The sequence below is a fragment of the Lepidochelys olivacea genome (genome assembly GCF_965140295.1).
Source record: "Lepidochelys olivacea isolate rLepOli2 genome assembly, chromosome: 3".
Lineage (NCBI taxonomy): Eukaryota > Metazoa > Chordata > Testudines > Cheloniidae > Lepidochelys > Lepidochelys olivacea.
The window spans coordinates 7,747,913-7,770,990 of NC_140413.1; the positions used below are offsets into that span (position 1 = coordinate 7,747,913).

A 23,078-nucleotide genomic window follows, 5' to 3' on the forward strand; every position below is an offset into this window, starting at 1 on the left:
CTTCATCGGATGCATGCCCATGCATCCGATGAAGTGAGCTGTAGCTCACGAAAGCTCATGCTCAAATAAATTGGTTAGTTTCTAAGGTGCCACAAGTACTCCTTTTCTTTTTAATTAAAACAAGGGGAGCTGCGTCTCCGAACCTTAGGAGACATTCAGCAACAATTGCATATCCTTTTGTTTACTTTAAATAATTTAACGCTGAACGCAGATCAGCAGACCCCCGCGGATCGGCATTTTCACAAATCCGAGGTACTGGAAAGACTGCGTGTCTATTACCATCAGCTGCCCGATCCGCAATGGCTGGGCCCAGTACCTTTAATCACTTGGGGTCGGGAATATGCTGCTGTGTCTCTCCCTGCAGGACCGTTGTGGGTTACGGCCCGTTGTGTGCGACCGGCACTGAATCAGCACGGCGTGGCACCAGGGGCTATCGAATCCCATACCGGAGTTTCAGCTGATCTTGGAGGAGAACGCGGTGCCTCCCGGGTCGACAACGGCGGGACGGAGACGGAGGAGGCGTAGCGTCCCAAGCCAGCCCATGACATGGGGAGCAGTAAAAGCATTGGTCGCCGTGGCTCAATGAAGACTGGCAGCAAACCAACAGCCAGAGACTCCTGAGACTCTGTTTCTGGCAATTCTCGCCCAAATTACTGCTAATTCTGTATTGATTGTATGCTTTTTGTGCCTGCTATTTCCTGTAGGGGTTGGCTCGGGAGTGCTTCCTCCGTTACGGGCCCGAATGACATATAACCTATGGGAAAGATTGGCTTCAATAGCAAATGTTACCCACTTTTGTTTATCTGATTCTGTAGCAGCCGGAGAACTGTTAGGTACATGCCTTATTCCAGTATGTCATCACCCTGAGGAAATAGGGAATCAGACAATGCTCGCTGCTTACGCGAATCTCTCTTCCCAGTACTCTGGCATGGCTAATTGGGGCCCGGCCAACTATACTTTGCCTCAAACGGCCGTATCCCTCCACACACCGTATCCGGCCGGGGCCAACAATGTCACCTGTGCGCGTGTGGTCAATTGCACTTGTACAAAGGTGCCCTTAGGCTGTTGGCAAATTTCCTCAACCTTTTTTAAATTGTTCCCATGCCATGAATGTTTCGTACAATTATGGCCATATCATCCTACCATCAGGGTGGTTTTTTACCTGCGGCTCATGTTCCTTTAGTTATATTCCCGCAAATTTAAGCGATGGCACCCTTTGTTGCCTCAGTAGAATAACACTAATTTTGCCTTTTGCCGGCCAAAAGTGCAGTAAAAGAAGTACACCCCTTTCAGAAGATTGTGTCGCAGATGTCAATCTTTTCAGCCGCTCTGAGTATACCGCCGTAGCGGCCTCTATTGTTGGGGTCCCCGGGCTTGCCACTTACACAGCAAGAACTTTAAATGCCCTGGCGTGTTTTGCGGCAAAGGCAATTAATACAACATCTCAGGCAATTGCCCTACTTAACACAGAGCAACATGAATTAAGGGATGCAATTTTGGATTACAGAGCAGCCATTGATTTTCTGCTCTTGAAACATCATTTAGGCTGTTCCACGTTTCAGCATATGTGTTGTTTTAACTTAACTGAGAATAGTCGTTCCATAGAAACTAGACTGGCCGAATTGGCCAATCTTACGGCACACATACGCCAAGATCTGGGGTTTGAGGGCTTTTGGAATTGGCTTACAGGTTGGCTGCCCTCTCTAGGATGGCTGCGACAATTTTTCGGTTATCCTGTATTTGTGATTGTTGGGCTTATTTTTTGCTGCTGCTGTGTACAATGTATTCCCTCTTTGTTAAGGCTTTGTAGAGACCCGCCCTGGCAGGCTCCCCAAGTTATGTCCTTGTCTGTCCGGGAGTTAAATCGCTTGCAAAAGCAAATTGACAGCTACCATGAGATGGCCGAGCACAAATAAACAAAAAAGGAGGGGATGAAGGGCTCATGTAGAGTTCATGCAGCTGAAAACATTCAGGGCACACCCTGAGTGCTGTGTAGGAGCAGTGCACACACTGCTCCGTCCAAGGACATGGACCATGGGAAGTCGCCCAGAGGACATGAACCGTGGGAAGCTTCCTTGGACTGGGCTCAAGGCCTGAGAGTAAGGACTGTAGTAGACAGAGGCTGGTAAATAAGAATATTAATCAAAGTCATATTATTTCCTTTGTTGTTTGCTTTTGCGGTTGGAGTATGTAATGCGCAGGGGGGAGAGAAATAAAAGAGAGGGTGGAAAAGCTGACAGGCAGAAGCCCATCGGCAGACCAGCCTGCTTGCTTGCTTAAAGCCTTGTCTGTCTTGTATTTGAACCGCAACAACGGGGCATGGGGATAGGACCCAGGATGCCCTGCAACCCCCTCTGCCTTCCCACAACTCTTAGTGGCAGAAGAGGAAGAGATGGTCTGTGGGATAGCTGCCCAGAGTGCACCAATCCAAATACCATTGCAAGTGCCGCAAACGTGAACACACTATTGCACAGGCAGCTGACAGTGTGAACACATAAAAGTGGTTTCCCTTCAGCGCTCTCTGAGCGGCACTGCAACTGCCAGTGCTGTAACTCTGCCAGTGTAGATAAGGCCTAAGAAAGTGGCTCAGACTATGCCTGGCAGAAGCCATAATGCCCATATCGCCAACCAAACACAAAAAGAATCTTCATTCACATGAACCTCACCAGACCTGTGGTGCACAGTGAACGAACTGGGCTACAGAGCCAGATATCGGGGTAATCTGGACAGAGGTATTCTTCATGGCATGCAGCTTTTTAACAGGGGCATGGTTAGTGACCTTCTGAAGATGTTGAGATGATGTGGTGAAACGTATAGCCACATCACAGAGTTAAGCCATGGCATAGTACGGACCACGTTGCAGCGGCTTGTGCATTAGGCACTGGAACATGGCCAGTGGAACGTGTAGACCAAAGGAAGGGAGGTTATGGAACAGGTACAGTCCATAAGGCAACACTGTTTTTTTTTTACTTTGGACTCTTGCAATAGAGGTATTTGCCAACATCCCTTAGTCAGATCAAAAGTTGTAATTTATCTAGTTTTACCTCAACTACTGGCACTGGGTAGGTATCAAACAGAGAGCTATTACTGGCTTTTATTCTGAAATCAGAGAAAAAACTGAACACTATTGTCTGGTTTTGGTGTCAAAACAATTAGTCTGCACCATTCACTTTGTGATTCCTCTACTACACAAATTCAAGCATGTTATCTAATTCTTGCATTACTGTCTCCCACATCCTTTCCAAGACACAGGACACTCCTTTCTGAACCCTGGCTTAATTTGGATGCAATACTCACTGAAATGAGTCTTCCCAGGTGCAGTCATGAAAATATCTCTAAAGCTGTTAAGAAAATGCCTGGCTTGTTCCACCAGCTTTCTAGATGGGTTTTCTCCAAGCACCCCAATAGCATTAGACTCCTTACCGGATATCTGGGGGCCTAAGTTTAGTTCCTGAGTCACAGGAGAACACCATCACTCTTCTGTGATTTCAGAGAGACTGAAAACATGAAGGTGGGAACAAAACATCCCCTATTCTATAATCCTGACAAGGATTTCACCCTCTAGAACAATACAAGTATATACTGGGAATCCTGGGCAGGATCCACCTGAGATCTCTTAACTTGGAACATCTCCTCATATAGGCAGGTAGTACATGCCTTGATAGCATTCATCACCATGTATTTTTGACAGGTTTCCACACCCCATTTTGGGTTTATATCCCACCCTCCATTGCCGTTTCGGTTGGTGTCGAGGTTTGGTGCCATCAGCCATTTTGAAAAAGAAAACTTTTTTATTATTTTTTATGTTTGAATAGGGTGCTTGTTGAGTGCTTGTGTTTGGTCATGTTTAGAGAAAAGGGTTGAAAGAATAGAAAGAGAGGCCTTAAAGATTAAAAAAAAAGAAAGATTTGGTTAGGTTTAGAAGACAAAAGGAAAGAAAGGTTATTAAACAGAAGAAAGATTGTTTGGTTAGGTTTAGTAAGGAGAGAGAATTTTAAAGGCCTAGTTTGGCATGTTATTAAAGAATAGAAAGAAAGAACTTAAAGAAAAATAAAGATTTTTGTTTTTAAAGGGTTAGTTTGAAAGAATAGAGGCAAGTTATTAAAGAAAAGAAAGATTTTTGGTTAGGTTTATTAAGGAGAGATGATTTTTAAAGAATAGAAAGAGAGTAAAAAATAAGCACAGGGCAAAGAAAAAAAGGGTTTTAGAGAATAAAAAAAAATAAAGCAATAAGAGAGTCTGTATTACTGAACACATGCAGAGTGAAGCATCCTACCTTAGCAACTATTGGTAGAGAAATGATAGGTGTTCTGCGTGGTGAACTTTGGGAGCTATCCCCACCTCACGGTGGAAGGATCCGAAGCTGTTTTACAGCTACGTCACAGAATGCACTTTTTGAACCAATCCTTTCATACCAAGATTTTAAAACAAGAGCCTTTCAGAAACAGGCTATCGTGGGATGGATTATTTGAAAAACTCTAGCCAATGAATATTTGACCGTGCATCTAAAACCATGTATTTTTGCAAACTGCAGTTTTAAAATTGGAAGCCTAGACACAATGGCCACGTCCTTTTACAAGACGTCTACAGACACCAAGAAGCCGGAAATGTCTATGGGTGCAACAGCTCGTGTTCAGAAGAGAAGACCCATTTACACTTATTTTGCTAAAGAGGCAGCGCTGTTGCCAAACCCCACGTTTCATCCTGAAATTGAACAGAAGAAACAGGAAAACTTTATGGGATCACTGCCAGTTGTAAAAGAGGAAAAGGACTGCATGTGAAAAAATTTATTGCCAGCTTTGGAGGAAGCAGACTCAAAGGCGGAGGTAAGGTACTCTTTATAACAAACTGATGAAAAATTACAAATATTTTATAAATATTTATGGTTAAATATATTTGTTTTTTATAGGTAGGAATGGAAGAAGAGTCTGTATACAAGGACATAGCAGCTGAGGGATCGTCGGAGGATAGCCATGTCAAGAACCAACTGAGAGACCCCGAGTCATGGAAAGACGGCAACACTGTTACAGTAAAAGCAAGTGAAAGTTTTACCAGTTGTGAAAAAATTATTACATTTATCCGCTTAAAATGAATTTTTTATTTTTTTTGACAGATAACCAAGCCAGGGCCACACAGGATCACCGCACTGGTGTGTGATGAGTGGCTGACAGAACCAGAAGAGCATGATCAGATAAAAGCAACTTAAATTATTTGAAAGAAAAGAAATATATCTATGTAAGGCGGGGGTTAAACGCTAGTATACGGATGTGCTTAATAATAGGTTGATGAAAAGATTACCAATGGAGTGCCTGGCTTTAAAAACAAAAAAAACTTTATTTTTCTTTAAGTTCTCTCTATTATTTAATAACATGCCAAACTAGGCCTTTAAAAGCATCTCTCCTTACTAAACCTAACCAAACATTATTTCATTTTGTCCTCTAACCCTAACCAAATATTTCTTTTTTTTAATCTCTCTTTCTATTTTTTCAACCTTTGCCTCTAAACGTGGCCAAACATAAACTGCAACAAGCCCCCTATTCAAACATAAAAAATAATAATAAAAAAATCTTTTTCAAAATGGCCAACAGCACCAAACCTCAACACCAACGGAAATGGGAACGGATGGCAGGACATAAGCCCAAAATGGGGCGTGGAGACCTGTCAAAAATATATGGTGATGAATGCTATTGAGGTATATACTACTTAGGCAATTGAACACTTTTCCATTGCTGTACTCATGTAATAAATCAGTAGGGCTAGAAACAGACAGTACATGTTAGCAGCAAACTCAGTTGGTTCACCTCATATGGATCCCTGCTGCTCTTCTACATCCTGCCCCCTCATACAGTGAGGTGGAAGGAAAAGGTAGGTCCTGTAGTCCTTCCTAGAAAAGCCCACTTGAACAGCCATCTTAGAAGCCAGAGAGACGTGTTTCTCCAAGGGCTAGAAGGTCTAGCGACAGCCAATCAGAGCCCAACAGGCTCAAATAAAAGCAGCTGCAGTCCCTTAGCAGGTCAGTTTTTGGGCAGGAGCGAAGGAGTAGGAGTTCTTCTTTGGCTGCAGGAGCTGCACAAATAAGTAAAGTTTATGGTAGGCTGAACTCAAAGAGAGATTGCAGAGAGAGAAGACCCTGAGGATGCTGGTGCTGAGCTGGAGATAAAAGGGCCTGGTAGGAAAAGGCCCAGACAAACAGTAGCAAAGAACTGCCCTACTGAGCAGTATGTGGCAGCTATGTATAGGGTCCCTGGTTGTGACTCCCAGTAGGGTACAGGGTGGGTTTCCCTACTGATCACAGTTAAAATGGTGTAAGCGCCAAGAAGGGGCAGGCCTTAGTTAGGAGCCTGAACAAAAAGCAGAATTTAAAGGGCTCATAGCTAGGGCTGAAGACTCTAGGGAGGGCAAACAGATTGCTTAGTTATTGAACTCTGTACTACTCCAGAAGGGGTTCATTTGGACTTTGTGACTTGGGTGGAGAGCTGAGCCACTGAAGTCCTGCCATCCAATGTTGACAACCTATATGGGGTGCCAGAAGTGCAAAGAGGACTGCAGTACGACACCCAGCTGCAAGGAGATGCTTGATGGTGTGACAAAGTTCCTGCTCTACCTTGGTGGGTCTTGCGCTTATTGGCAGATTTGCTCGCCTTGGAGATTTATGGCAGCCCTCAGCTTGGCCGTTTTTCTGAACCCACAGTCCAGGTCGACTCCTCCTGTGTCTGACCAGGAGTTGGGAGGATTTTGGGGGAACCCAGGCCCGCCCTCTACTCCGGGTTCCAGCCCAGGGTCCTGTGGAATGCAGCTGTCTAGAGTGCCTCCTAGAACAGCTGTGCGACAGCTACAACTCCCTGAGCTACTTCCCCACGGCCTCCTCCCAACACCTTCTTTATCCTCACCATAGGACCTTTCTCCTGGTGTCTGATAATGCTTGTATACCTCAGTCCTCCACATTCTCACTCTCAGCTCCTAGTGCCTCTTGCTCCCAGCTCCTCACACGCACACCACGAACTGAAGTGAGCTCCTTTTTAAAACCCAGGTGCCCTGATTGTTCTGGAACCTTCTCTGTTACCTTACCCAGGGGAAAGGGACCTACTTAGCCTGGGGCTAATATATCTGCCTTCTATTACTCTCCTATAGCCATCTGACCCGACCCTGTCACAATGGATAAGAGTTACCCTAATTGTCCCCATGGCATTTACTGAGTTGCTGTACCTTTATCAACTCTCTTCTTTGGTACTTTCTGGGTCACTAAGCCTCCTCTTTGACTAGGCAACATTTCCTCCCCAAGCTGTCCAGCACCAGTCCAGTGGAGATTAGCTCTTGAAATGGTTCCTTCACAATTCGGTTAGATAATGAATCTTTGTACAGTGCTTTGAAGGTTAAATGGGCCACACAAGTACTCAGTATTATTCTGTATAGCCAGGGGTAACATTGACTATATGGGTAATATCTGTGGTGCTCCTTAGAATCAAGAAATGTATTGGTATATGCGCTCCTTTGATGTAAGAATCAAGCAGACAAATCCTAGTGTTCTAGAACATGATTTTATTGGTTGCCTTATGATACAGTTGTGCACTACTTGCAAATGAAGTTGTTTACCACAGCAGAATGATTTCAGTCCCCCTGATCCAACTCCCATTAAAGATAATGAAGACTTTCTTTTATTTCAATAGGAGCTGGGTCAAACCCTTTGTTTTAAAAAATAATTTGATTGCATTTAAGAAAGATTAATGCTATGTTTGATCAGATCATATTAACTAAGGGCATTAAACTCATTTCCTTTAGCTATGTTAATCTAGGCTTAACCCTCTGGAATACCATTTCAGGGCCTTCTGCAAATCATAGTCAGAGTAAGTCTTCCAGAGGCACTGTTTTATTAAGCCTTCCTGGCTCTTCAGAGATTCATATTCCCAGAGGTTTAAAAACACGTTACCCAGAAATAATCTAATGACCATAATCCACATGATGGTATAAGAGAACTTTCACCTGGAATGAACTAACCAAACTCTAAGGTTTAGAAAGGAAGAGAGGACTGCTTGTAAATGATCATCCTGGGAGCCAACAGTAGTTAATTCACATCTACTGTCCTCTGTGTATTTCAAGTGTTGCAAACCACAGTAATAGAAAGGTAAACCAGAGAGATTAGCGTATACAGAACAAAAAGAATCAAGTATATGAGATTCAATATGAGAAACTACAAGAGGATTGATCTGGGGGAAATAATGTGAAACAGAGAGAGATGATGGGAAGCTGTTGAGTGGATGGGCAGCAAAATGGTCTTCTTGCTGCTGCATCTCATTAAAAGGTGTTGTGTCCCACTAAGTGCCCCCTCTGCCAACAATTACCCTATGGCATTGACACCCTTCAGTACTCTAGAGTTGACACCCTCGCATCCCCAGTGGTCTCAATACCTGTGAGGGACCCATACCCTATATTATCAATACCCTTTTCCACTCCAGGCATTAATATCCCCAGTTCTACACCCCACAGCATTGATCATCTCCACGCTTCCCAGTGGAAATGATCCCCCCCAGGGCACCCATGACATCAGTCCCTTCCACAGCTCCTACCTGTGACCCACAGCTTTAATGCCCCCAATCAGGGTACACTGATCTCTCCTGAGCCTCCACGGCAGTGATACCCACCCCCCACAGTGCTCCCTGCACTCTGGGGCTTTGATACCTCCTGGACTCCCTGCACCCTGTGGCATTAATAGCCCTGCAGCCCTCTTCCCTCTCCCATGAATGACCTGTGGCAATGAAACTCTCCCCTTGCCACCTGTGCTCTGCAGCATCAGTAGTCCTGCATACAGCCCCACAGAGTCGATACTCCCTACTGCACTGCAGTATCTATATCCCCTTTGCTTCCCACAGCACTGATAGCCTCTAGTGCCGCCCTCGGCATCAATTCCTCCGAAGTCTCCTGCTGTGACATCGATACCCCAGTGCCCCACACACCCCATGAAACCAATACTCCCTATTATTCCTGCAGTGTCAATACCCCTCAGTACCCCTGGTACTCTATATCACTGATTCCCCCTGTGCCCTTCACAGTCTTTAAGTCTCACGGCTCCCCCATGCCTTGGGGCATCTATAACCTCCACCACAGCCCCATGGCACTGATCCTCGGCCAGGGCCCATCTTGGGCCTTGAAGCCCTGAAAGCCCTGTGCTCTTCATGGCATCAAAACCATCAGCTCTCCTGCATTCTGCCAGCCTCCAGTGCCCCCTGTGCTTTATGGCATCAATTCCCTCCAGTGCTCCCCGTTTCACGCTGCAGCACTGATATCCCCCCCCCGCCCCACAGCATTGCCCATTCCCAGTGCTCCCCGGACCCTGACATCCCCCAGGACCCTGCACTGTACTGTATATTTCCAGTTCTCCCCCTGCACCCCGTGGAACTGATGTGCCCCACGGCAGCCTGCGACGCTGGTATCCCCCAATGGCCCCTGTGGTTCTCTACATTCCCGGTGCTCCCCCTGCAGCCAATATCCCCCTGCGGCACTGATATCCCCCGATACCACCCCCCCCCCAAGTATTACCTACACCTAGTGCCCCCCTCTGCCCTGTGGTACCACTATCCCCCAATGCCCTCCATCCCTTGTGCCCCCATGTCCGGCATCGTGAAGAATCCCCAGGGTCCCCTGCACCCCGCAGCATTTATACCCCAGGTGCGCCCCCTGCCCTGTGATAGCCCCCCGCCCCCCCCAGCTGGTAATCCAAGTGCTGCCCTATGCTCCTCAGAAAACCCCCCCCCCCCCCCGGTGTCTCGGGAATCGATACCCCAGTGCCCGTGAACAGCCGATAAACCCCTGACCGCCATGGAGGCGATACCCCGAGCGCCCCCCCCCCACCCCGGGATATCGATGCCCCCTGGCGGGGACACGCCCCGCCCCGGCGCTCTCACCTGGCCTCCTGGGCTCCGGAGCCGCGCCCCCCGCCGCGGCCCGGTCTCCTCTGCTCCCGGCAAGTTTATTCCGTTTGCCATGGAAACAGCTTCGAGCGCCCTGGGAGAAGCAGCCAATCAGGGCCGGGGCCGCGGGGCGCCGGCTCTTCTACCTAGCAACGAGCCGGCTGGTTCTGATTCGCCGCTCTCCGGGGCGGTCCGGCGGGGCGGGGCAGGGAGTGACGGAGCGAGAGGCGGAGGCGGGGCCCGCGTTCGATGCGGGGGGGCGGGGCTGGCAGGAGGCCGCCGTGGGGGCCGGCGTTGGCGCTGCCGCGGGGGTCTGGGGGGCGGGGCGCGGCCGTTACCGTCTTCACCTCCTCGCGCTGCGCCGCCGCCCGCTCTGGGGGCGAGGCGAGGCCGGAGAGGCAGCAGGGCGGGTGCTGGGGTAAGTGCGGTAGCCTGGGCCTGGGCGTGGGGGGCGGGCGACCCTCTCTCTTCCCGCTGGAGTTGCCGCCTCGGGGTGGAGGGGATCCGCCGAGGTCAGAGCCCACAAGCTACCCCCGTGCAGGAGAGGACCGGGGCAGGGGGGAGGGACAGCACCCCAGCGTAGGAGGGCGCTGGCGGGGGGGAAGGCCCCAGTGCAGGAGAGGGCTGAGCTGGGAGATGGCCGAGTCAGAAGCTTCCCCGTCCCCCAAATCCCGGGGGAGTGAAGGAAAAGAAGAGGGCGAACCCCTCTTTCTGCAGGCTGCCTGTGTGTGAAGGAGCGGTTCCCCCCCCCCACTCCCCACCTGGACCTGCAATGGAGGGTGGGGGGAATATTGTGTGGTCCCCCCCCCATCTGTGTTTGAAGTGGGGTGTGTGGAGGAAAATATAGTTTGGTTCCCCCCTTCCTTCCCCTCTTTCTGTCTGCTACGAGAATTGGGGGGAAGAATTGGGGGGGGGGGTTCTCCTCCTCCCTCCTGCTGTCTATAACTACAGTGGGGAAAGCTGCGTGGTGTGCGTCTCCCCAGTGTAATTGAAATGGGGGCAGATGTGGTGTGGTTTCCCCCTTAATCTGTAACAGAAATGGAGTGGGAGAGAACTGCAGTGTGGTTTCTCTGCCCCTGACTGTAATTGAAGTGGAATGTGGGGAGTGTCCCCTGCCCCATTTCCCCTGTATCTGGAATGGGGGGGGGGAGTTTGAAGTTGCTGTCTCGTTCCCCAACATCTATGCTTGAAGTAGTGTGTGTGTGTCTGTGTCTGTCGGGGGAATACAGTTTAAGTCCTGGATCAGAATGGAGTGAGGAGTACTTAGTGTTTCTGTGTTAGATCAGGACAAGACCTAATGTAGCTTTGCCGACTGCAGGGTTCTTAACTTCCTCTGAAGCATCTGGTGCTGGCTGCTGCTGGAGGTGGGATACTGGACTACAAAGAGCTTGAGTCTGATCCAATATGACAATTCCTAAAGTACTCTGGAAGTTCATTCTATGGCTGGATCCCATCAACCAAGAATGCACAGTCCTGAGTTCTTAACACACATTGTCTTGGGCTTTGTCATTTGCATTGTCCATGCCTAGACTGAAACAGGGTCCCTAATGTAGTTAGGGCAGGGGTGGGCAAACTTTTTGGGCCAAGGGCCACATCTGGGTGGGGAAATTGTATGCAGAGCTGGGGCAGGGGGTTAGGGTGCGGGAGGGAGTACGGTGTGTGGGAGGGGATGTGGTGTGCAGGAACGGGCTCAGGGCAAGGGATTGGGGCAGAAGAGGGATGCAGGGTGTTTGAGGGGGCTCAGGGAAGGGGGTTGGGGTGCAGGAGGGGTGTGGAATGAAGGGCAGGAGTGCAGGAGGGGTGTGGAGTGCAACAGGGGGCTTAGGTTTGGGGGGTGGGGTGCAGGAGGGGTTTGGGCTCCAGCCCAGGGCCACTTACCTAAAGTGGCTCTGGGGTGGCAGTGGCATGCACAGGGGCCAGGGCAGGCTCTCTGCCTGCCTGCCCTGGCCTCACGCTGCTCCATGAAGCAGCAGGTACCGCATCCTAGCGCGGCCTCTGGAGGGTGGGGGTGTCACAGGACTCTGTGTGCTGCCCTTGCCACACCTCCAGGTAGCTCCCGCAAAGCTCCCATTGGCCATGGGTCCCCGTTCCCGGCCAATGGGGAGCTGCGGCAGGCAGTGCCTGGAGGTGAGGGCAACACATGGAGCCCTCGGCCCTCCCCCACGCCCGGCTGCAGAGATGTGGTGCGGGCCGCTTCTAAGAGCAGCGTGGGGCCTGCGGCACCATGGGGGGCAATCCTGCGGGCCGGATCCAAAGCCCTGACGGGCCATAGTTTGCCCACCCCTGAGCTAGGGTTTGATCCATTAATAGTTTGTGAAGATTAGAAACGAGGGCTCAGGTTGCCATCTGAAACTGACTGGGAGCTAGTGAAGGCTCTTGAGCAAGGCCTGTTGTGCTCATGGTGACCTGGACCATGGAGGTGGGTAACAGCATTTTGTACCAGCTGACACCTCCGCCTCAATAACATAATGGTCTTGAAGTGACAAATGCATGGATTACTCGGTCTAGGTTCTTGTCCAGGAGAAAGAGGTGAAATTGCCAAGCAAGTTGGAGGTGAAAAGGCATGTTTATACACTGATGTTTAGGTGACCAAGTAGTGTCGGTGCGTGGATGAATACTTGGTCTTGCAAGAGTAGTGAGGTGCCACAGGACCCTGAGGTTCAATCCACTTTGACAAATGGGGCTGTACACCTTAAGTAGAAGTTGGGGATGGTGTCTGGTTAGTTCTTCAAAGCGTTTTATGTAGGGATTGTCCAGTTTGGCTGATGTACATAGCAGAGGGGCATTGCTGGCACATGATGGCATATATTACATTGGTGAACGTGCAGGTAAATGTACCGGTGATGGCGTGGCTGATCTGGTTAGGTCCTGTGATGGTGTCGCTGGTGTAGATATGTGGGCAGAGTTGGCTTTGTGGTCCATGATTCTGCTACTTAAACTGGGAGTGTAAAAGGCTCTTTAGGCTTCCTTTACTGTGATGGTGTAGTTCTGTTAGAATTGTTGGTGGACAGATATGGCATATTTCTTGTGGAAATCTATTGAAATTCAGAGTCTTTACCTGTGTACTTCATCTGCTCTAGTTAATCTTCAAAACATGGTATTCATTTCAGTCAGTGTGGGAGGAATGGGCAGCGTGGGGACAAGGTCAGTTATTTTAAAATTATATTTTTATGATTACTGTCTTGTCTTTTTTCCTATTTGTATTTTCAAGGCTTCAATGGCCACAATCTCAAACAGCTAGAGGTAAAACTACTGCCTTATTCCATCTTAAAGCTTGAAATACATACATTTACTTGATATTTATTTTTTCTCACTTACAAAATGAGCATATTGGAAGCTTTTAAGTGCATGTACACAAATCCATGGCTTTAAATTTAACTATATTCATATAATGTCAATCAAATATCTCCACATCCACAGTACTCACCCACTTTCTAATACCTTTAGGTGAAAGAATAAGGGACTTAACCTTTTGCCTTTCTAATGTATAGAATGCTCTTACAGTCCACCACACCCAAATTAATGTAAACCCCCTCTTGGTTGCAAACCTGTTATGTTTGTCAGTTCTTTGATTCTTCTCTGAAATATTAACGTGACACTTGAGGTTCTCTTGGAAGTCTTGTTTGTACCAACAGTTATCTGGGTGATGGCCTACATTGAATCTTTTGCAAATAGCAATTTGGTTAGAGGCTTGAGTTCTGTGCTTTAGGTTTCGATTTCTAATATTTTCTAGAATAAAGTGGTAGTGAGAACAGGGGCCATCTAGACCTGTCTTGTAGCTCTCCTACTTCATTTTTTTTCCACTTTGGCCCTCATTCTCAAGGCTCAAACCTTTGATGGAGGAGGATTGGCATACTGGATCAGACTTTCCACTTCTGACACTTTTACATCGTGAAGGGAGAGAAATAGCCCCAGGGAATGACAGCTGCATAAAGGGGTTCCCCAGCCAGCGTAAAACTGTCTGAAAACCATACACTCTTTCTTTCACAGCTCTCAGCCTCAGGATATTTTGGGGACAGGGATGGGTGGAGTATGTTGTGCTCTGACTTATTATCAGCTGTTGCAATGGTTCCTAGAGGGTCAGCAACTTGGTGCACTCAAAGCAAAAAGGAGGTGTGGAAGGACCTGGGGACCATTGCAGAGCAGGGCCTGATTGGGAGAGGCCTGAGCAATCTGGGTAGCCTGGGGTATATAGGAGCTAGCTCCTCTATGCTGAGGTACTTCTTGAACCAAGGAAGCAGCACTGGAAGAACCCTTTAAAGTGCTGATACTTGAAGGCAGAAGCTTTTGATTTTCTGCTCATGCCTCCCTAGTCAAACACACTAGTCCCACTCACATATATCACTGTATCTTCTTTCCTGCTCCCATACTTTGTTGGAGGTGGGGTAGGGTGAGTGGGGGCTATAGGATTTTCAAGAGACTAGTTAGGATGTGGTGACTATGTAAGAGAATGAAGTCATGTTGGGAGGCCTTGGCTGGGGGGAATCCATTGCTTCTGTGCCTAGGCATCAGTGCTTGCAGTAGTTCCCTGATGCTGCTGCCTTGGTTCCCAGGCCTATTGAGGTAGCAGCATTATGGTATCATTTGATATGCTTCAGAGTAGCAGCCGTGTTAGGCTGTATTCACAAAAAGAAAAGGAGTACTTGTGGCACCTTAGAGACTAACAAATTTGTTAGTCTCTAAGGTGACACAAGTACTCCTTTTATTTGATATGCTGATGCCTCAGAGCAGAGGCTCTTGCCTAGTCTGATGCTGCCTAATGTGCTGGTTAGCAGAGGCAATGGTGCTAAGGGAGCTGTTCAAGTGTCAATACTCCTCTACTTTCTCATTTACTTGTTCTCTTCTAAAGCTCCTGTCCTCCAGGACCCTTTCATTACGTCTGCTTTTTTTTATATTCCAGCTCATCTGCCCAGCCTGCCTAAAGGTTTACCAAGAGAATAGGCAGATGTGTCAGAGGCAGGCCAGTATAATCTGAAAACAAAAGTAGATGATTTGAGCAATCCTGCAACAGCTAATTTTGGCATAATTCAATTAGAATTATTCCTTATTCAAGATATTTTTTTTCAAAATTTGCCTTTTTGAGATTTATCACTGTATTTGTGTGTGAATTGTTTAGAGAAACAAAAAAGCAAAACTTCAAAATAAAAAACTTTAAACGTTCAATCTGAACATTTGTAAATATTCCACTAAAAATAATTGCATAGAAAACTCAGTTGTAATTCTTCAAAGGGCAGTTCCAAATTCGGAGGCTAAGTTCAATTGCAGGTGGGAGCTCCGTCTCTGTAAGCAACAGTAGCAAGGCCAATGGAAAAGGAGTACTTGTGGCACCTTAGAGACTAACCAATTTATTTGAGCATGAGCTTTCGTGAGCTAAGCTCACTTCATCGGTTAGTCTCTAAGGTGCCACAAGTACTCCTTTTCTTTTTGCGAATACAGACTAACACGGCTGTTACTCTGAAAGGCCAATGGAGATATTCTTCCATAGACCTAGCTGCAGCTATGCTGGAGGTTAGGTTAGCATAGCTGCGTTCTCAGGGGTGTGGATTTTTCACATGCCTGTATGCTGTAGCTATGTAGATGCAAGTTTTTAAGTATAGACCAGGCCTTAATGTCTCTTTGATGGAAATATTTAGGATTCATCACATAGAAGCACTGGCACTTCCATTTCCCTCCTTCCCTACAGGAAGAACAAGCTATTTTTGGAGCACCTAGCCCTTTCTGTCTCAGACAGAGACTGAAAAATCAGAACTGAAAACTGATTCTGAGTCTCTTGATTTAATCACTTGGCTTTAACACTTACAAATTACCTTAAATATTTATTGTGCTAATATTGTTCTATATTAATTAACTATATTTTTAATTTTGAAGTTAACTATAGTGGTTTTACTGTTTTTGTTTTGTTTTAGGCTGTTATAGAACATATGTTAAAAGAAGAACATAGCTCAGCTACTGTTTCAACAGGATGGGTTCTATCGTGTGGGAATGTGGTTAATCAACTTGACACGTTAACCTAATACAACCTATATAATGTGAAAAGAAAAGACAAGATGTCCCATCTGTCTCGAGTGTTCTGTCGGACTGAGTGAATAAGACTCTATCAGCACAAATAGTATTTCAGTTTTTGAAGACTCTTAACAAACAAGCAGCAAAAATACTGGCATTAAAGCCAAACCTTCGGTACATGTATATCTGAACGTGTGCACTGGATAATCTGACAGGCCTCCGTGACTGGCTCCCATTCACATGTGGAAGGATGGCTACTAGCTTGATGTTCTGCTCTCTTTTGTTCTTGGATGTTTTGGTGGGGCATACAAGTGGACACAGTTTATTTTCTTGTGAGCCAATCATCTTAAGGATGTGCCAAGACCTGCCTTACAATACCACCTTTATGCCTAATCTTCTGAATCATTATGACCAGCAAACTGCAGCATTAGCAATGGAGGTAAGAATTAATCTGCTTTCTTTCAAAAGTATGTATTTGATAGGCCTTTAATTGACCACGAGATTATTTTTGGCAATTGGGAATTAAGGAGAAGGATGGTTATATAAAGGATATTTATTATAAAGTTTCAGTATTTTGCCTGTTGTCTTATTGTTTGAAAAGTGTAAAGCGCCTAGATGCCATTTGCCTTACAAATCATTCCATAAAATATACTGTTAAGAATTACTACAAATATGTAACCACATTGTGTGTGTGTGTGTATATTATAATATATAAAATAAGTACAACTGTTCACGTTCAAAAGTACTCAAGGGTTCCAGCTTTAAATATTTTTGGCTGATGGAGAATGCATATTTGGAATAATATGTCAGCAAAAGTTAGTTTAAAGCACTTTTCAATAAACTAATTTATACAGTAATGCTAAACAATCAATGGAGGACTTAGTTATAAAACTATATCCTTCTGATGTTTTGTGGTTGGATGGAAGAATATTTTTGCCTCCTCAGTTATTACAGATTGTGTTGTCTTGGTGTCCCACTAGTCTGATAGAAAAATATATGCATGTGCTTTCCCAGGTTACAAGAATATCGGTTGGCAAACCATTCCTTTAAGCTGCTTCTATTCAGGCAGGTGAATTGGTGAACTTAAACTTTCTTTGTTGTTGTAATGGTACCTTACTACTCTTTTTATATATAGAATAAATCCAGATAAGACTAGTTCAGTTATCTGCCTTGATTTCCGTTTCCCCACTACCACATTTTGTAGGACTACAGTACATCATCCACTTTATTCATTTATAGTATAATAATAATTCCCACTAATATATCTGATCTGTTCTTGAATATCTCTTGTGATGGTCCTTCAGTCACCTACTTGGGAGTCTTTTCTACTGGCCTCTTGTTTGTATACGAAGAATCTTTGTCCTTCCATTTACAGTGTCTGAGTAATTCCTTTTTGTAGAGCTTGGCTGTGATTTGATTAAAGCCAGTGGGCATTTGAATGCTCAGCAGCTCTCAAGATTTGGCTTTCCAATGCAACTGTGAAGGAGTTGCGCACACCAGGGGTTCTCAACCCTTTTCTTTCTGAGACCCCCTCAACATGCTATTAAAAACTGCAGGGCCCGGTGGCAGGGGGAACTTGGGGCTCTGGGCCAGGGGTGGGACCCTTGGGCACAGGTGTAGTTTGATTTCTATTTTGGGCGAGAGGGGGCCAAGGGCCGGCAGGGCTCAGGCTAGCTCTGCACAGCAGGGTCCAGAAAGGGAGTGCTGCCCCTCCCCCCCCGACTCACCTCAGCAGGCCACCGACCTGTTTGGGTCTGTGTGCTGGTAGCTGCTTCCTGAGGGCTCTCCAGGTCCCTGCCTTGGGCAGCTCTGACCGGCTGCGTGAGCAGTCAAAGGGGTCTGGGAGCTGAGGAGCAGCCGCAACCCCGGGCACCAGCAGCAGATGGGGGAATGCCATAGCTGCCCACTCCATGGCACCACCAGCCAAAGGAGCAGCTGCTCCGCACTGCCTGGCTTTGGCTTCCCACCTAGGATCTGGCCAGAGGGTGGGGCCTGAAGTGGGCTGAGAAAGAAGAGGAGGTATGTGTGTTGGGGGGGGGGGGTGTGGAGCTGTCCACAGGACGGTCCTACTCTGGGGAAGGCACTGCAGTTTTGGGGGACAACACCCTCATGCCCCCTCAACTCTGCTCGTGGGCTCAGGGCTTCTGCCCAAGTTGGGGCTTCAGCCCTGCTGTTCGCAGCTTCGGGTGGGAGAGGCAGGAGGAGCTCGGGTCTGGGTTTCATTTCCCTGCTGCTCCGACTTGAGGGGGGAGCGGGGAGCTGGGAGCTGGGGGCTTCAGCCCCATGAGTGAGGGGCACCAGGGCTTGGGGTTTTAGTTGTGGGGTCCCACAGACCCCCAGTTGAGAGAACCACTGGCGCACATGATCATGTGTCTTCTTCCTATATCCTAGAAATATAGTTTCCAAGTCACTGTATAGTTTTTGTTCCCTTTCTTTTCATATCTCTAGCTCTCCTATGTTCTTTCTAAATGGTGGGATCATGAGTTCTGTGTGTGATGGACACTGGTAATGTTAATGCTTTAATCTATAATATGGAATTTTATTCCATATTTTGCCTCTATAAATGTACAGTGTATAGCTAGTGCACTTTAATGACTGTAGGTGGTCACTGTTAATAAGGGTTTGTCCCTTATGCATTCTCCCCATTTCTCCCATGAGATAGTGACAATCTGGTATTGATGTTATGCCCAGTTACCAGCTGTTCAAACAACAAACTATATTGATCCTGACTAAGATTAGGCTACTGTTTTGTCTTCATAGCTGGTGATCTGTTAAGGAAATACGTTTTTAGTAACATGGGTTTTCTTAAAGAAATCCTGTTTGGCAGTGAGTTGAGATGTTGATGACATAAGACAAGACAGTTGCACGTATCGTACAGCATAATACTTGATACAGAATAATAAAGAGGGTTGAGAGGTGTTCGAAATGAGATAATTACCAGTTGCCCACCTTGGCTCAATGTGATAGCCTTGCAAATGAAAATAGGTTGAATAAAATAGCATTTTCATTTCCAAAATGTTTTTAAAATTTATATTATGTACTGCAAGACAAATACAATAAAAAAGAAAAAACTCCTCCAACAACATACTCGGAAAGTGATAATACCAACTCAAATCTCTATTGTAGAGTAAAAATAGTGAATGTTAAGCTGAATGCAGCTTTTCCATCATTCTGCTCCACAAAACTACCAGTACCAACTTCTTACCTTCTGATCAAATTCTGAGCCAATAAGGAGTTTCAGTCTTTGAGGTCAAAATCTTACCTAAGGCTTGAGAATATTTTAGGTCGGTCTTACTCTTTTTGTGAAGTTGTAGATGAGGATCTGGCTTGGGTGGTTTAGTCATCCAGGCAATTTGAAATGGAGTATACGTTATTTACCTAATTAAACAGGGTACTTAGCTTGTTTGGCATTAGGTAGGAAACAAAACTGAGTCTCTGAGGGAGAGATCCTCTTTCTCTTGAAGAGGAAAAAATCCCTACTTAGACAGTTGTTGTTGTTCCAACAGATTCCTTTTAGAAATTGTGTACAAAAGGGTTCTATCTAGTACATAGGGCCAAGTTCTGCTCTGTTACACAGTGAAACTCCAGAGTGACTCCACAGAAATCAGTGGAGTTATATTAGGACAAATTGAGAGTAAATAAGAGCATAATTTACTTGTCTGAAATCTTTTAAAAATTATTTTCAGATTTAGGCTCATTAGAAAAACTTGCTTTTATAAACTGGCCAGAGTAGAGACTTTCACAAAGAGTTTAGACCAAGGATTTCCTCCTTCTGGTTTAGCTAAAGAGTTTTTATTTCAGATCCAGCAAACTGACTTCAGCCAGAGGAAGCTGAACAGTCTTAACTTGAACACTGTCTACATTTGAAAAACTGCACTAATCTATCAACATCAGCGCAGTTACAGTGATGTAAATTTCTTTTAGCCGTTTTCTGTCACAAGTTACAGGGATTAATTTAAAAGTTGAAACAGTTAAGCGAAATCAGTTTGTGTGAACTCTTGTATTAATTTTGAAGTGCAAGCTAAACTGATATAGGCAGGCTTAAACTTATATAAGTGTTGTACACAAGTTATACTGTTTTAACTAAATAGGTATAAAATCGCACCTTTAATTGGTATAACTTTATGGGGAGACCAGACCTTATGCAAGCAGGGCTTTGGAGTTTCTGGTGATAAATACAGCCTTCTGGTAGGGCTAAAGCAGTCTCTCGGAGCCTCCTTGCTCCATTACCTCTTTGTACTTGGAAGCAGATACAAGAAAACACTTCATCCTTCACTTTGAGCCTCCTAAGCTGATTTCCCTTCCTGTTCATATAGCAGCTTTTGAGCCCAGGTGGGAATTCTGTCTTCTGACCCAGCAGACTGAACACCATCCTCAGGGTGGGACAGCTACCTGTCTGGTTCCCTTTTGAAGGGAGTTAACTCATTCCCTGTCTGTCCTGCTGTTTTGCATGTATACCTAATCCGTGCTCTCATCCAATTAAAAAAAAATTGTCCATTTAAGTAGTGATCTTATTGAAAGCTCACTATGCCTCTGTTCCATGATCCACACTGGTTACCACAGTGGCAGCCACATGGAGCAAAGTGAGAAAGTGGGTCAGTCTCCCATTCTGGGCTCTTCTGTGGAACACCAACGTAGTACTCTTTCTTGCCTAGTAGACTTAGTCTGTAGAATAGTAGGAGTTGTTGGTTTTATTTATTCCCTATGTTGACCTAGCCTAAATTTTTAACATCTGCACGTAGCAAGAAGGAATTACTTGCTTTTTTGTATTTAGCCTTAAATAGACATTACAGGAATGATATTCTAGTAAAAACATGAGGACATTCCAATATTTGAATTAATAGTTTTCAACCAAATAAGAGTATCTGCAGCAGATATTTATAGACCTCTCCTTTCTTGAAAACTTCACCTCTTTCTGATTTTGCGGCTTTGTTGTTCAGTGTTCTGCAGTGCTGTAACTGACCTTATGTACAGTGGAGTCGCATCTGATGCGGGGGTTAGGTTCTAAAGTCTGCACATAAGGCAAAAATCGCATATTGTCAAAATTATCCTTGAAAATCCCTTAAATGGTCCATAAAGTACAGTATACTGTATATAGTTTTGTGTATACAACCCTGTACAGTAATATGTATAATGTATACAGTAATGTACAGTATATAAAGAGTACATATGCAAAATATAATTTTACAGTACTGTATTTTTAATTACAGGGGGTATTTACGGAGGGTTGTCAGGGCTTGATGTCGATCCAGGAGACAGGGGATGGAGAGCAAGTTGTAGATAAAGTGGTTGGCTCTGGTTCAGCTCAAAGTTGATTGCATAGGCTCATCTGCTGCTGGTTGTCTTTCCTTGAAAAACATGGTGATTGGCAACTGTCGTTGTCTCTTGAGCTGCTCAAACATTTCTTGATATGGTTTTAAATCATCTGTAATACTAAGTGTGATTTTGAGGCTTCGTTCCATAGAGGGATCATATTCAGAAATTAAATAATCTAAGTGTTTTACTGCTTGGAACGCTTCAGCAAATTTATGAAGATTCTAACTTGTTGGCTTTTCCTGTTCGTCGTCGTCAACTGTAGACTATTTTATCAGTTCCTCTAAATCTTTGTTAGTCAATGTTTTTCTCTATGGCTCTCAATTAATTCTTCAATTTCTTCCTCAAGGAGGTCGACGAAGCCATCACCACCCACTTACCTGGCCGCCTGAAAAATGCGTTTCACTCCTTTGTCAATTGTCGGGAAACCCTTAAAAACACTCACACATTTTCCAGAGGTTTCGCCAACATGCATTGACTGTTTCAGGCTTGATTGCATCACTTTTATATTAAACAGGCAATGGATGCAATCGGCAATGTTGAAGGACTTCCAACACTCCATCACATTAAAATTGGGATCAGCATCCATAGTGCTACATATCCGTGAGAACGTAAGCCTTGTGTATGTGGCCTTGAAACAGCGAATCATGCCTTGGTTGAGAGGTTGGCAGTGGTATTGGGGGGGAGAAAGACAACTTCAACGTCGTTATGCACAACCGGAGTGCTGAAGGGTGGCCAGGAGCATTGTCTACCATCAGCAACGCTTTAAAGTCAAGTCCTTTCTCTTCGAGGTACCACTTGACCTCTGGAATGAAACACTTGTGGAACCAATCCAGATATAATGCTGCCGTCACCCAGCCTTTTTATTTGATTGCCAGAACACAGGCAGGAGATTTTTGTTCTTGCCTTTTAGGGCATGGCGATTTGCAGCCCTGTAGAGCAAGCCTGGCTTTATTAAATGCTCAGCCGCATTGCCACAAAACAACACAGTCACACGGTCTTTAGCTGCTTTGAAACCAGGGGCTTGTCTTTCTGATTTCGAAGTGTAAGTGCGGTTGGGCATCTTTTTCCAGAAGAGCCCAGTCTCGTCAGCATTAAAAACTTGTTCCGGAAGATAGCCCTTTTCTCCTATGATTTTCTTTAACTGTTCAGGGTAGGCGTTTGCTGCCTCTTCATTGGCAGATGCAGCTTCATCAGTCGTCTGCACATTTTTGAGGTCGAAGCAGTTCCTAAAACTGTTTAAGCCAACCTTGGCTGGCTTTGAATTCCTTCTCATCAGAAGGCTGTCCCTCTTCGGCGGGAGGTTTGAACAGCGCATAGAGGCTAAGAGCCTTTTTCTCGCAGCGTGTTGCCATCGATAGGCACACGTTTACTGTTCATGTCTTCCAGCCATAAGTTTAATGCCTTTTCAGGCTTCACTAAAGTCTTATCACACACCTGGCTCGTCACCTTAGCAGTTATTGGAGCACTTGATGCCATGGCTTGACGAATTTCTCTCTCTCGAATCTTGATGGCACGGATGCTAGATTTGTTGCGGCCATATTTACATGACACGTTGGAGACCGACATGCCGTCTCTAAATAAGTCCAACACAGCCAGTTTTTCCTCCAGCATTGGAACAGATCTCTGTTTCTTCGGTTGAGCACCAGATGAAGTAGCTGGCTTGCGTTAGGGGCCATGTTGTATGAAAAATACATACAGTATCTTTAAACACTAGAATCACACTCAGTATGGCGAGATGCTCACACTATGAGAGGCATGCAGGAACTGAGACTGACTGAGGGAACAGCAGATTCACGTCTCCCATATCATGCTCACTCTGGGACATATGCTCATTGAGTGGAATGGTGGGCGGAA

General features: G+C 45.8%; 2 protein-coding genes across 4 annotated transcripts in view; one reads left to right on the top strand and one right to left on the bottom strand.

The window, feature by feature from the left end:
- Positions 1–10,008, bottom strand: part of FBXO16 (F-box protein 16) — a 62,850-nt gene extending 52,842 nt beyond the window's left edge. For both annotated transcript variants that reach the window (XM_084622968.1, XM_084622967.1), the window contains exon 1: positions 9,900–10,008. In XM_084622968.1, the coding sequence (XP_084479094.1) occupies positions 9,900–9,980 (81 nt within the window). In that variant the 5' untranslated portion in view covers positions 9,981–10,008. The remainder of the gene's footprint in view (positions 1–9,899) is intronic.
- Positions 10,009–10,238: 230 nt separating this feature from the next.
- FZD3 (frizzled class receptor 3) overlaps positions 10,239–23,078 on the top strand; it is a 102,892-nt gene continuing 90,052 nt past the window's right edge. For both annotated transcript variants that reach the window (XM_084622963.1, XM_084622964.1), the window contains exons 1-2: positions 10,239–10,323; positions 15,812–16,347. In XM_084622963.1, coding sequence (XP_084479089.1) covers positions 16,159–16,347 — 189 coding nt within the window. In that variant the 5' untranslated portion in view covers positions 10,239–10,323; positions 15,812–16,158. The remainder of the gene's footprint in view (positions 10,324–15,811; positions 16,348–23,078) is intronic.